Consider the following 12,246-nt stretch of genomic DNA (forward strand, 5'->3'; position numbering starts at 1 on the left):
GAACATGTCTCTTCCTTCCCAGAATGTCCTAACAGCATTCTAGAGGAAACAGAAAATCATGAAATGTTGAAAAAGAAAAGAAAAGCTGAACATAGCCGTTTGGCTTGACCTACAGTACACGCATACACAGCACATACATAAATACATATTAAAGACTAGTATTTGTTAGCATAGACTACTTATTTATATTAAAAATAGATTATTGGTGTGGCAGAGGGGGAAGGTGGGGTCCAGGAGGCGGAGTCTGAGGTCTGCCCACTTCTTGCCCTGCCTTAAAAACAAAGAAACAAACAAAATAGATTAATGTGCAAAAGGTTTAAATTTGTTTTTCCTTTCTTGTTTTAATGTTTTCACATCCAAGCCCAAATGGTGATAATGACTTAAAAGTGAAACTGAAATGGTGAGAGAAGTAAGATTAAAAAAAGGGAACTTTTTCTTTAATATTTATCTGGAAATACCAAATGTAGAAAATGCAGATACACTTTGAAAACTGCTGTAAAAGGCTTATGAATTACTCCCCTTTCCTAAACTAATAATATTGTTAAAATTTAACAATAGTAACATGTTAATAACTAATATTTCATATTAGGAAATATTACAATATTTGAATTAAGTAGTTTTCATATTCAAACAATCTGAGAATGTAATCTAAATTTAACAGATTTCTAGAGGCAGAAACTTATGTGGGTGAATGTGATTTCAAAAAGAATCAGCAGGAATAAAAGTTCTCTGCACAGTAAAATCTCCCTGATTTGGACTGACATTTAGTGAAAAGAATTGGTTGCCTGTTCTTAGAGAAAGAGTGTTCAGTAGAAAGTAGAATAGTCTATGGAAATAGTATACAGTACTATTATTTTTTCATGATAACCAGATTAACAAAGCCTGGCCTGGTACTGGCCCTGCTTTCATAGGAATAAATAGTATGTAATTAGCTTACTGAACACCTGTCTCCAAGACAGGCATGTCTGTGAATCAGGATTTGAAAGCAATTGGTTATAAATTTTAAAACTGCTTCTGTTTACTATTACATGCTTAGAAATTTCTTTAGTACAACTATAGACTTTGTTTTGTTTTGTTGGTAGAGATGGGGGTCTGGTTCTGTTGCCCAGGCTGGTCTCAAAGTCCTGGCCTCAAGATATCCTCCCACCCTAACCTCCCAAAGTGCTGGGATTACCGGCATGAGCCACAAAGCCTGACCTAGACTTTGTATTCAGAGTCAAAAAAAGTTTACGGAAAAAAAAAAGTTTATTGAGGTTTATTAGGAATTATACAGTATAACATGCACTGTCTTTCAAGCAGTCATCTATGCTTGGTTCAACAATAATTTTCTTTTTTTTTGAGTCGGAGTTTTGCTCTTTTTTTTTTGGAGACGGAGTTTCACTCTTGTTGCCCAGGCTGGAGTGCAATGGTGCAATCTCGGCTCCCTGCAACCTCCACCTCCTGGGTTCAAGCAATTCTCCTGCCTCAGCCTCCCAAGTAGCTGGGATTACAGGTGTGCACCACCACGCCTGGCTAATTTTTTGTATTTTTAGTAGAGACGGGGGTTTCACCATGGCCAGGCTGGTCTTGAACTTCTGACCTCAGGTGATCCACCTGCCTCAGCCTCCCAGAGTGCTGGGATTACAGGTGTGAGCCACAGTGCCTGGCCTAGGAATTTTGCTCTTGTTGCTCAGGCTGGAGTGCAATGGCAAGATCTCAGCTCACCGCAACCTCCACCTCTCAGGTTCAAGCGATTCTCCTGCCTCAGCCTCCCGAGTAGCTGGGATTACAGGCATGCGCCACCACGCCCAGCTAATTTTGTATTTTTAGTAGAGACAGGGTTCCTCGATGTTGGTAAGGCTGGTCTCGAACTCCTGACCTCAGGTGATCCGCCGGCTTTAGCCTCCCAAAGTGCTGGGATTACAGGCATGAGCCACTGCGCGCAGCCTCAACAGTAATTTTCATAGCTTCTTAACAGAAGAAAGTCAACTTAGTGAGGCTTTACAGAATTTATATTCTATCTTTCAGGGACTATATAATCTTTTTTTTTTCCTTTGAGACGGAGTCTTGCTCTGTCACCCACGCTGGAGTGCAGTGGCACAATCTCGGCTCACTGCAACCTCTGCCTTCTGGGTTCAAGCAGTTCTCCTGCCTCAGCCTCCCGAGTAGCTGGGACTACAGGCACACGCCACCACGCCAGGCTAATTTTTTGTATTTTAGTAGGGACAGGGTTTTACTGTGTTGCCCAGGCTGGTCTCGAACTCCTGGGCTCAGGCAATCCACCCGCCTCGGCCTCCCAAAGTGCTGGGATTACAGGCTTGAGCCACTGCGCCCAGCCCCTATATAGTCTTTATAATTATTGTTTAATTCTTTTGAGAAGAACCTATAGATCTTTATAATTATTGTTTCTTTTGAGAAGAACCTTGTTAAGAAAAAAATCACCAAGACTAAGGGAGAACACATATACTCTACAGAGCTTCTATTTTCTTCTTAGAGATCTTCCTGAGACAGATTAATTCTCTCCATAACTTAATCAATGTAAAAAATATGCATAAAATCATAGCATGACCTGGAGAGAATCCATGCTTTATTCACCAACTAGGCCTGCTTTCCCTGTACTCTACATTCCACACCTTACTCACCAAATGAAGTTGCAGAAGATGAAAAAGATAAAAATGCAAATACCTAAATGTCTTTTTTATGTACATTTCCAACTTTTGTGTATTCCAAGAATTTACGATGTAATGTCTACGTTTCTAGCAAAAAAGAACTTTTTCTCTATTTGTAGCTGGTGTCTAGAACAATTCTAATGTAAAGAAGTTTTGCATTTATTTGGTACTGTTGAGTGGCTGAGCAGCAAGGCTGCTATTTCCACTGAGTGGAGATACACAAAGATGACTTAGAGAGCCCCAGTCCTCAGGATCTGAATATTGGTGGATCACACGTGTTACAAAGCAGAAAGCATTAGGAAGAGCAAATCACTTACTTTGAGCTTCAGATGCAAATAATTTCCAAATTGTCACTGGCCAAAATGCTTTAAACATTCAGGGTTTTGTCACGATTTCAATATAACGGGGGGAGTGGGGAGCGGGGAGCGGGACCCCACAGCTCTATTCCTTTGTCTTTCAGACTCCAAGAACTCAGACCGTGGTGGTGCAAACTGGTGACTGGTTCAGAAGAAGTTGGAGGGGGCGTGCAGGACAGGAGGCTTTACCACCAGTCCCTGGGTGCGTCAAGGTCTATGGTGTAAAAACCACTACTCAGAATGGCGGGGTTCATGGACTTTTCACCATGGCCAAACCTTCGATTACCTCTGATGAGCCCCAAAGATCACAGAACAGCTGACTAGGCCAGGTCCCCCAGCAGAAAGGCGCGACGGCTGCAACATCAGCGGTTAAATTGTACAGCCTTTCTTAGGCCGGTCTAATGCATCCGTACTAAGATTGTTAAGGCTGAGGGTCCCTAGACTGGGGAAAACGAAAGGAGGCAGAGGGTAGGGACACGGGAAGGAAGACAAGGAGGGTGTAGAAAACCGGGAGAGGAGGGGGCGGGACAGCATGGGGAAGGCCTCAGGTTTACGGGAGAGATCGTGGCGTTCCCATAGAAACGTATCCCTCCGCCCATGACCCGCGTGTTAGTCTCCTCAGTTCCTTCCGCGTCGTTTCTTGGCTGTTTCCGCCCAGCTCCTTTGTGCCGCGCAGAACAACGAGATGACGCATGCGCAAAGCGCAGCGACCGCATATATAAATGCGAACCCGGGCTCTTCCTTGTAGTGCTGCCGGGACTGTTGGCGAGTGAGGGTGTGTGTCAGCTTTTTGCGTCACTCGAGCCCTGGGCGCTGCGAGCTAAAGAGCCGAGCACGCGGGTCGGTCATCATGTCGCGTTACGGGCGGTACGGAGGAGGTAAGAAGCTGGAGTCCGGTGAGGGACGTTGGTGTGGGTGAGTGAGCACTGCGAGGCCGTAGGGTTGGCGCGGCGGTTGGGAGACGGTTATTCCGCGTGCGTAATGGCGGCTTCGGCGCACGCCAGACGAAGCCGGAGGCAGCGGAGGCGGGGTGCTGAAGGGAGACAGGGGATGGCGGGTGTACATCTCTGCCGAGTTCCGTACTCTTGGGCATTTTTGTGGCCCAATCCAGTCTAAAGCAGGGTTGAGATGAGTTTTCGCGTTGCCTTTCTCGGAGCCGCCCGCCGGCCCCCCTCCCCCCGCCCTCGGCGGCGGCTGCCATTTTGCGCACATTGACGACCGTGGTGGCGCATTTCCTCAGCGCTTTCCCGCCACTTCAGCGGACAGATCTGGCCGCAGCTGTAAGATCGTGGTTGTGTTTGAGACAGAACGAAATTGGCAGCTGTGAGCTGCATGTTCTCATCAAACAATCGGTTAAATTGCGGAATGGGAATGGGGACGTAATCTGCGACTGGCGGCTGGTTTTTTTTTTTTTTTAGTTATTTCGAGCGCGGTTTATGGCTCTGGGGCGGGGAGCTGGAGTCTTGGGCGAGCCTGTGCCTGGGACGGTTGCTGCGGAGGACGAGAGCCGGCGCAGCCCTGCTTTCCTGGCCCGGCCCTTACCGAGGCCCTGACGCCGCTGCCGCTGCGGGCCGGCGCGCTCCCGGTGCGCCCGGGGCTGTCGGGACTCATGGGCGGGGCGGGGCCGGGCCAGGTCCCGCCCCACGCCTCCGTGTATCCTACCACTCATCTCTGCTTGTGTTCGGGGGGGTCACCCCGCATTATTTAGAACGTTAAGAGTTTTGTCAAAAGTCTAGTTTTTCGGGGATTCGCGGACTTTCACCAGTTTTAGGACTAAGTTTAGTCTTGGATAGAGGGCATTAAATGTGCTTTACCCAATCTTGAGGATGGCCCGTTTTAAAGCAAATAAATAATTGAAACCTGGGCCAGATTTTGCATAACGTGCATTCTTCTATTTGCATTTTTAAACAGAAACCAAGGTGTATGTTGGTAACCTGGGAACTGGCGCCGGCAAAGGAGAGTTAGAAAGGGCTTTCAGTTATTATGGTCCTTTAAGAACTGTATGGATTGCGAGAAATCCTCCAGGATTTGCCTTTGTGGAATTCGAAGATCCTAGAGATGCAGAAGATGCAGTACGAGGACTGGATGGAAAGTAAGAAAGATGTTATGAAACTTCTGTTCATTAAAATATACTGTGGCTAGATAATGAACTTAGTGCTAAGTCTGGATTCTGAACTCTGGAAGAGACCTTAAATAGCTGGTCATAGTGTTAAATGCTAAAGGCACACGAAGGTTAAAGAAGATAGCGGAGATGGAGTTAGGGCTTAGTAAAGACCGCCAAAGTTTGTGAGGGGGAAGGAGTGGTTGGAAAGAGTTCTTTTTAAATCTGTAAGTCCTGAATATATTTTTAACTTTAGAATTTTGTTAATTTGCTTTTATTAGAGTGATTTGTGGCTCCCGAGTGAGGGTTGAACTATCGACAGGCATGCCTCGGAGATCACGTTTTGATAGACCACCTGCCCGACGTCCCTTTGATCCAAATGATAGATGCTATGAGTGTGGCGAAAAGGGACATTATGCTTATGATTGTCATCGTTACAGCCGGCGAAGAAGAAGCAGGTATTTATTTTAATAAAGGAATGGTTGGTATTCTAGTTAATCAAGTAATTCTTTTATTAGCAAGGCAGAAACTAGTATTTTTCTATAAACTTGAATGTTAATTGTACAGGTGTATTTTACAATTTTTGTTTAATTAAAAAAATGTTACTATATTAATAATCAACCTGGTCAAAACCTTTCAGGTTTCTTCGTTTGAGTCAGTCGCCTTGATTCAGAATGTCACGAGCCTTATGATATGCTGAGGCGCCTTGCAAATCCGACAATTAAGATCCTCCTAGACCTTGAGGTGATCAGCATAAGAGGCCAGATCCCCTCGAGTCATCTACACCTAGCTTCACCTTATTCTTTAAAGGGCAGAAAATTTGAGACGGTGATCGCCGTAACAGTAAATTTGGCTTACAATTGGGGCCCCCCTCCGGTTTAGAAAGAGGAACACCAGATTGACCACATTCCCAACTAGAAAAATCTTCTTGCGTCAATCAAGCCTCACCTGGCTCATTTGGCTGTCAGTTTGATCGTCGTTAGATTGAAGAAAACATCTAGATGCAGCGATCGGCTATAGATACTTCTAGATCGTCTAGATCTACTAGACCATGGGCCAAAGAGGGTCGACCTGCAAACTTGCAAGGTTTATTTTAAATACACATTACAGTGTTTTATATTATGTAATTCTAAGTTGTAATTCAGCTTTTAACAAATCTTTTTTTAGGTAGTAAAAAAAAAAAATACTCAACAACTAATAGGCCCAGAGTTTATTTCCAAATGAGACACTAAATTTAAATAGTTTTGAGATTTGATTTCAGCAGAGGCACACAAACTCTTAAAAACGAGTTATTGTCTGACATTTTGTTTTTTCTCTAACTTGAAAAATAGGTCACGGTCTAGATCACATTCTCGATCCAGAGGAAGGCGATACTCTCGCTCACGCAGCAGGAGCAGAGGACGAAGGTGAGATCTTGTTTAATTGAAGTCTTTCTGTATTATTATTAAATTCACTGATAGTCCAGCACAGAAAAAGCTCATTATATTTTTGGAGACAGGGTCTTGCTCTGTCACCAAGGCTGGAGTACAGTGGCATAACCACGACTCACTGCAGCCTTGTTGACCTCTTGGGTTTAAGCAGTCCTCCTGCTTAAACCTCCCGAGTAGCTGGGACTGTAGGCACTGCTACCATACCCAGCTAATTTTTATTTTTGTAGAAATGGTCTTGCACTGTTTCCCAGGCTGGTTTCAAGCTCCTGGGCTCAAATGATCCTCCTACAGTGCTGGGATTACAGGCATGAGCCACTGCACCGTTCCCCAGTTGAAGTCTTAACAGGCCAAAAAAAAAAAAAAAAATGTGGAGATGGACTTAAAGTTCTTTATTTTAGGTCAAGGTCAGCATCTCCTCGACGATCAAGATCTATCTCTCTTCGTAGATCAAGATCAGCTTCACTCAGAAGATCTAGGTCTGGTTCTATAAAAGGATCGAGGTATTTCCAGTATGTAACACTTTTTTTCCTTACTTGTGTTTGGATTGTTCACATCTTAGCAGTAGAGTGTCTTAAGGACATAATTCAAATGGATTGCTTCAGGGAATATTTGAGATGTAAAAGTTTGGAATTTATGTGTAACTTGTAACATAAATATTAACCTAGTTTTACAGATGAAGAAAAGGGCTACTAGAGATTTTAAGGCTTGTTAGGTCGTGTGGTAGAGAAGGGTCCCAAGCAATACAGTTCTAGTGAACACTCTGGGTAGGCATGTTGCTATAAACTTTTCTGGCTTCAGATTAGATGATACTAGCTCTGAAAGATGGTAATTGATTTTCCCGACAAAAAGGCCTGTTAGAACCAGGAAAAGAGATCAGAAGCAAGTAGAAACATTTCTCATTTTTGGAATGATGGGGTTGATTTGAGACACTGGAAAGTTGACTAGGGCAGCAGTGTGTATATAGAAATGAATGTGGATTTTTTTTTTAGACAGTTTCAGACTTGAAAAAACTAAACCAGAGCTTTACTCTTTGTAGAAGGCCTTAAAAGGAGATAGAATGGAAAAAATTGTAAAATAAGTGTTGCAACATGTAATTAACAATATTGTTATCTGTACCAACGATAAAACCGTGGTATAGAATGCTACTGGGAGTTAAATTGCTGTTTAATAGCACAAAACCTTTAAATGCAGGAATTCTGAATCTTGTGGTCTATTTGAGAAAGCTATGAACCATTTCTTTAGATACATTTAAAAGATAGATATGTCAGTCTGATTTGGTTTGACAGATTGATGGCTCTCAAACATAACTTGATGCAGGAATAAAGCCTTACTAAGGGGGGGTGGCTTTCTTTCGTCTGGCCTTATCACCTGAATTAGTCTCAGTTCAGGGGTCTGGTTATTTTCATCCTGCCTTAGCCTCCTGAGTAGCTGGGACTGCCATTGTGTACCACAGTGCCCAGCTGAGGGATCTGTGCCTTAAGTGAGGTTAGTTTTGCTTCCTTCATACCAGTCTCCTCAAATGAAAACCATGTATTTCCCTTGGATATTACACAGTGTTTGAGAATGTTATTCCTGTACAGAAACTAACCAATTGATTGGTAGAAACAAGTAATTGAAATGGTGGTTCCTTATGTCTGGTAACAGTTTGTTTGACAGTGTGTTAGATAGAATAAGGCAAGTGTTGCATCTTGTTTAGTTTTAGCTTCTTTATGCCTAACCAACCTAATACAGTGTTGAGTAGTTAAGGAAATTCCTTTGGACTGATTGATATAATTGTGTTTTTCGCTTTTTTTAATAAAGATCCCCGTCGAGGTCAAGATCAAGATCCAGGTCTATTTCACGACCAAGAAGCAGGTAGGGTAAAAATTTGATTATGCTTTTCTAGTTATATGGCACCAATATCCAAAGAGTTCAAAGTGTTTTTAATTGTTGAAATTTTAAGTGTTAACTCTAAACTTAGGTGTTAATGGGAACACAGTACCTTATTTACGTATGTCCTATTTATTACTGGCTGACTTTCCCTGAACAAGGGAATGTAAAACTATAGTGAGAAAGAAGCTTGTGACTTTGGGGATTATATTAAAGAGGCCCTTGTTAGAACTGATAGGTGCATGGAGAAGCATCCTGAAATTAATGTGCTTAAAGCAGAATGTAAAAGATTAATCATGATGTAGTAATTGACTCATTTTTTGAAAAACAGTTGTTGAAAGATTGGCTTTTCTTAGCAACAACTGGTAGGATGTTTTTCAGTTTAAGTGCAGTCTGACATTTTAAGCTTAGGACATTTGGGGGTTTATTTTACGGTATTGGTGACTACAAGAAAGGGATTGGTTAGTACTCTTCCTTTAATAGAATTTCTCATGTTTTGACAGCCGATCAAAGTCCAGATCTCCATCTCCAAAACGAAGGTAAGCTAAATGTTTTGTTGCCAAATCTTGCCTGTCAAGTGTGGCCTCTGCAGAATTTGTTTGCTTACTGCTTTGCAGTCTTTGAGCTCTTTGGAGAATTGGTGCTATATAGATTAAAATACTATGCTAAGTTTCTGAAATAATTCTTTTTTTTTTTTTTTTTTATTCAATAACATTAGTTTATACTTTTGCTGGAAATACTTAGTCATAAAATGTTAGGGTGATTATTAAGATGTGATTGGTCCTGTGAGTACTTGGTAGAAATTTTGCTAAGATATGTGCCTTTTCCCCACATGTACAATAGATACAAAGTGAGGAAAAAAGTCTTGCAAATAGTTACCTGCCTAGTGCTACTTAATGACCAGAAAACTTCAAATAGTTGTCATATTTAACTGCAAGTTGACCTTGCAATTTTGACAAGGAGGATAGCCTAATTTTTTTTTTTTTTGAGATGGAGTTTTCGCTCTCTTGCCCAGGCTGGAGTGCAGTGGCTCAGTCTTGGCTCACTGCAGCCTCCGATTCCCGGGTTCAAGCATTTATCCTGTCTCAGCCTCTTGAGCAGTTGGGATTACAGGCACCCAACGCTATGCCTGGCTAATTTTTTGTATTTTTAGTAGAGACGGACTTTCACCATGTTGGCCAGGTTGGTCTCAAACTCCTGACCTTAGGTGATCCACCTGCCTCGGCCTCCCAAAGTGCTGGAGTTACAGACACGAGCCACCGTGCCTGGTCAGGGTAGCCTAATCTTAAGCCAGGGACAAAAGATGAATATATGTGAGTCTCATGTCATTTTTAGGTCTTTGCTATAGGAAATTAGTACCTTAGGCCACCTTTGAAGTTATTGAAAGTTAGTACATGTACATGAGCCTTTCAGTTGACACTAATTGGATCCAAACCTAATGTTTTTCTTTTTAGTCGTTCCCCATCAGGAAGTCCTCGAAGAAGTGCAAGTCCTGAAAGAATGGACTGAAGCTCTCAAGTTCACCCTTTAGGGAAAAGTTATTTTGTTTACATTATTATAAGGGATTTGTGATGTCTGTAAAGTGTAACCTAGGAAAGATAATTCAACCATCTAATCAAAATGGATCTGGATTACTATGTAAATTCACAGCAGTAAGATAATATAAATTTTTGTTGAATGTATTAACATCCTATGGTCTGAAAATGTGGGTTTTTATTTGGCACATTTAAATAAAATGTTTCTAACTAGATTTTTGATTTGTGTTCAATATTAACACTTCTTAATTTGATAAATTTCAGAGTCAGACGTTATAATTGTTAACCTTATTCATACATACCTACATTCAGAATTGAAAGGTGTTGGTTAAGTCTTGAACATCACTATTCTATACATAAAACTTGGCCAGGATCTTAAGGGACTTTGAAAATTCCATTTTACCCTTGTAGCTTTGGGTAAGATGACCTGAGTCCCCTATAATACAGCATGAATGCATCATGACAGATCCTTAAGTTAGCTAATCCGTTTGAAGTTGGTGTTAGTAGGTGTTGTGTGATCAGTGGTGAAGCTAGTAGGACCACTGATGTGTCTAAATGAGCATGACAGGAACTAAGCGAAACTGATTAAATGTATGAGAAATAGAAACTGGTTTCTGGATGATCTTTATACTAATTGCAGTTTTCAGGCTACTAGGTGGCGTAGTATCAATTAGAACTCCCCAAGATATGGGGAGTTCTACTCAATGGTCTTTTGTTTCTTTGCTTTCTACATTAATTAACCAGTTTTATACCAAAAAAATGCATGTTTGAGGAATTGTCTGAAATTGGGACAAAACACCTTCATGTAAACCAGCTTTGCAAAATGTTCCAGCCCAGATACTCTTCATCTATTCAAATGGATTCTTATTCTGAGCAAAGACCTGTTAATCTTCAAGCTAGGTTTTGCAGTTCCCAACCACAACATTCTTCTATTTTGCCAGGCTGGTGCAAAGTAATTAAAGATGTCAATCAGAAATGTCAATGAGACTAAAGTGGTTTTGTAAATCTCAGCTATATTTAGCAACACTCCATGTAGCTGATATTTTTTGGTAGCATCTGGTAGACCTTAGAATGTTATATAGCCAGTAGGTTCTTTATTCAAATTCTAAATATCTTAAGAATAGTAAGGCAGTAACAGTTACTTTTGAGAGTTTTCTGGTCAAGCTTTTACCAGGCATTCTCTAGCCTTGGTACAAAAAGAAAAAACCTGTTGGTTGCACAGATACCTAGGCTTGTCCATTTTATGCATTTCAGCAAAGTCATTGGATACCATTGCAACTTGGGAATACTGGTCTGCATCAAGTTTATTCGGTAGTTTGATCGCTAGTATGTTGGAAGTTATTTGGATTCTTTGTTTTTGGAATTTTGACTGGCTGAATTATGGTTGGTATAAAGTTAATGTGTATAATTGGCAGGCTTATTTATCTGTTGCACTTGGTTAGCTTTAATTGTTCTGTATTATTTAAAGATAAGTTTACTCAACAATAAATCTGCAGAGATTGAACAAATAATCCTGATACTTAATTTTTGGAAGTGGGAGCTCTCAGCCAAAAGTAGGAGGCATTAAATCCTGTAGCTTTAAGATGGGCAGCTAGCAGTGTCCTAGAAATGAGTACAGAAAGGATAAAAAGGTATGGAGGAAGGGGTAGGGGCAAAAATGGTTTTAAACAAATTCTACCCTTGTGGGGAAAAGGGCTGTTTGGGCCAATACCTCTTACATCATGTGCAACTTGGCACCCCTGTTACTGATAGATGCATTTCAAAATAAGCTTTGGTGCATCCCCTACTTGTTTTCTGTGATTGGGACTGCCAAATTGTCACTGATTTGAAGTGCTGGTCCAGACTCATTCCTTCTAAACTTCTAGCCTAGCACTGATGAGTAATCAGTTTTTATTTTTAATTTAAAAAATTTTTTTGCTTGGTGCGGTGGCTCGCGCCTGTAATCCCCCAGCTATTTGGGAGTCTGAGGCAGGAGAATCGCTTGAACCTGATTGAATAGAGGTTGCACTGAGCCGAGACTGCGCCACTGTACTCCAGCCTGGGCAACAGAGACTGTCTCAAAAAAAAAAAAAAATTAGTGTTGCAGTGAATGTACTGTACTGTACATCATTGACAGGTGAACATGCTTATCTAGATCATCCTCGGAAATTGCTGAGTCAAAGGGTATGTGCATTATAATTTTTGCTGGGTACTGTTGGTTTGCCTTCATGGTAGTGTATAGGAGTACCTGTTTCTTTGTATCAGTTCCTACGTGATGGGCTATCAAACTTGATTTTTACCAATCTCAAGTTGAAAAATGGTGTTTCA

At 41.5% G+C, this 12,246-nt stretch overlaps 2 protein-coding genes across 10 annotated transcripts in view; one reads left to right on the forward strand and one right to left on the reverse strand.

Moving 5' to 3' along the window:
• GEMIN6 (gem nuclear organelle associated protein 6) overlaps window positions 1-3,653 on the reverse strand; it is a 28,307-nt gene extending 24,654 nt beyond the window's left edge. The window contains exon 1 of one of the 6 annotated variants that reach the window (XM_054547649.2): window positions 3,291-3,603. In XM_054547649.2, the coding sequence (XP_054403624.1) occupies window positions 3,291-3,367 (77 nt within the window). In that variant the 5' untranslated portion in view covers window positions 3,368-3,603. Of the gene's footprint in view, window positions 1-2,965 lie in introns of all 6 variants that reach the window. The other 5 variants (XM_054547650.2, XM_054547644.1, XM_054547646.1 and 2 more) reach the window with 5 other exon arrangements.
• SRSF7 (serine and arginine rich splicing factor 7) lies at window positions 3,616-11,450 on the forward strand. 4 transcript variants are annotated; one of them, NM_001195590.3, is made up of 8 exons: window positions 3,616-3,882; window positions 4,916-5,096; window positions 5,387-5,563; window positions 6,437-6,511; window positions 6,934-7,044; window positions 8,336-8,389; window positions 8,908-8,943; window positions 9,859-11,450. In NM_001195590.3, exons 1-8 carry the CDS (start codon window positions 3,855-3,857, stop codon window positions 9,911-9,913), a joined length of 717 nt encoding a protein of 238 aa, NP_001182519.1. In that variant the 5' UTR covers window positions 3,616-3,854; the 3' UTR covers window positions 9,914-11,450. The 4 variants fall into 4 exon arrangements, with proteins under 4 accessions (NP_001182519.1, XP_009235646.1, XP_009235644.1 ...); XM_009237369.4 differs by having other exon boundaries at window positions 3,666-3,882; window positions 6,934-7,035; XM_009237371.4 differs by lacking the exon at window positions 8,908-8,943 and having other exon boundaries at window positions 3,654-3,882; window positions 6,934-7,035.
• The last annotated feature ends 796 nt before the right edge of the window (window positions 11,451-12,246 follow it).

The sequence above is a fragment of the Pongo abelii genome, chromosome 12, assembly GCF_028885655.2.
Source record: "Pongo abelii isolate AG06213 chromosome 12, NHGRI_mPonAbe1-v2.0_pri, whole genome shotgun sequence".
Classification (NCBI taxonomy): Eukaryota; Metazoa; Chordata; class Mammalia; order Primates; family Hominidae; genus Pongo; species Pongo abelii.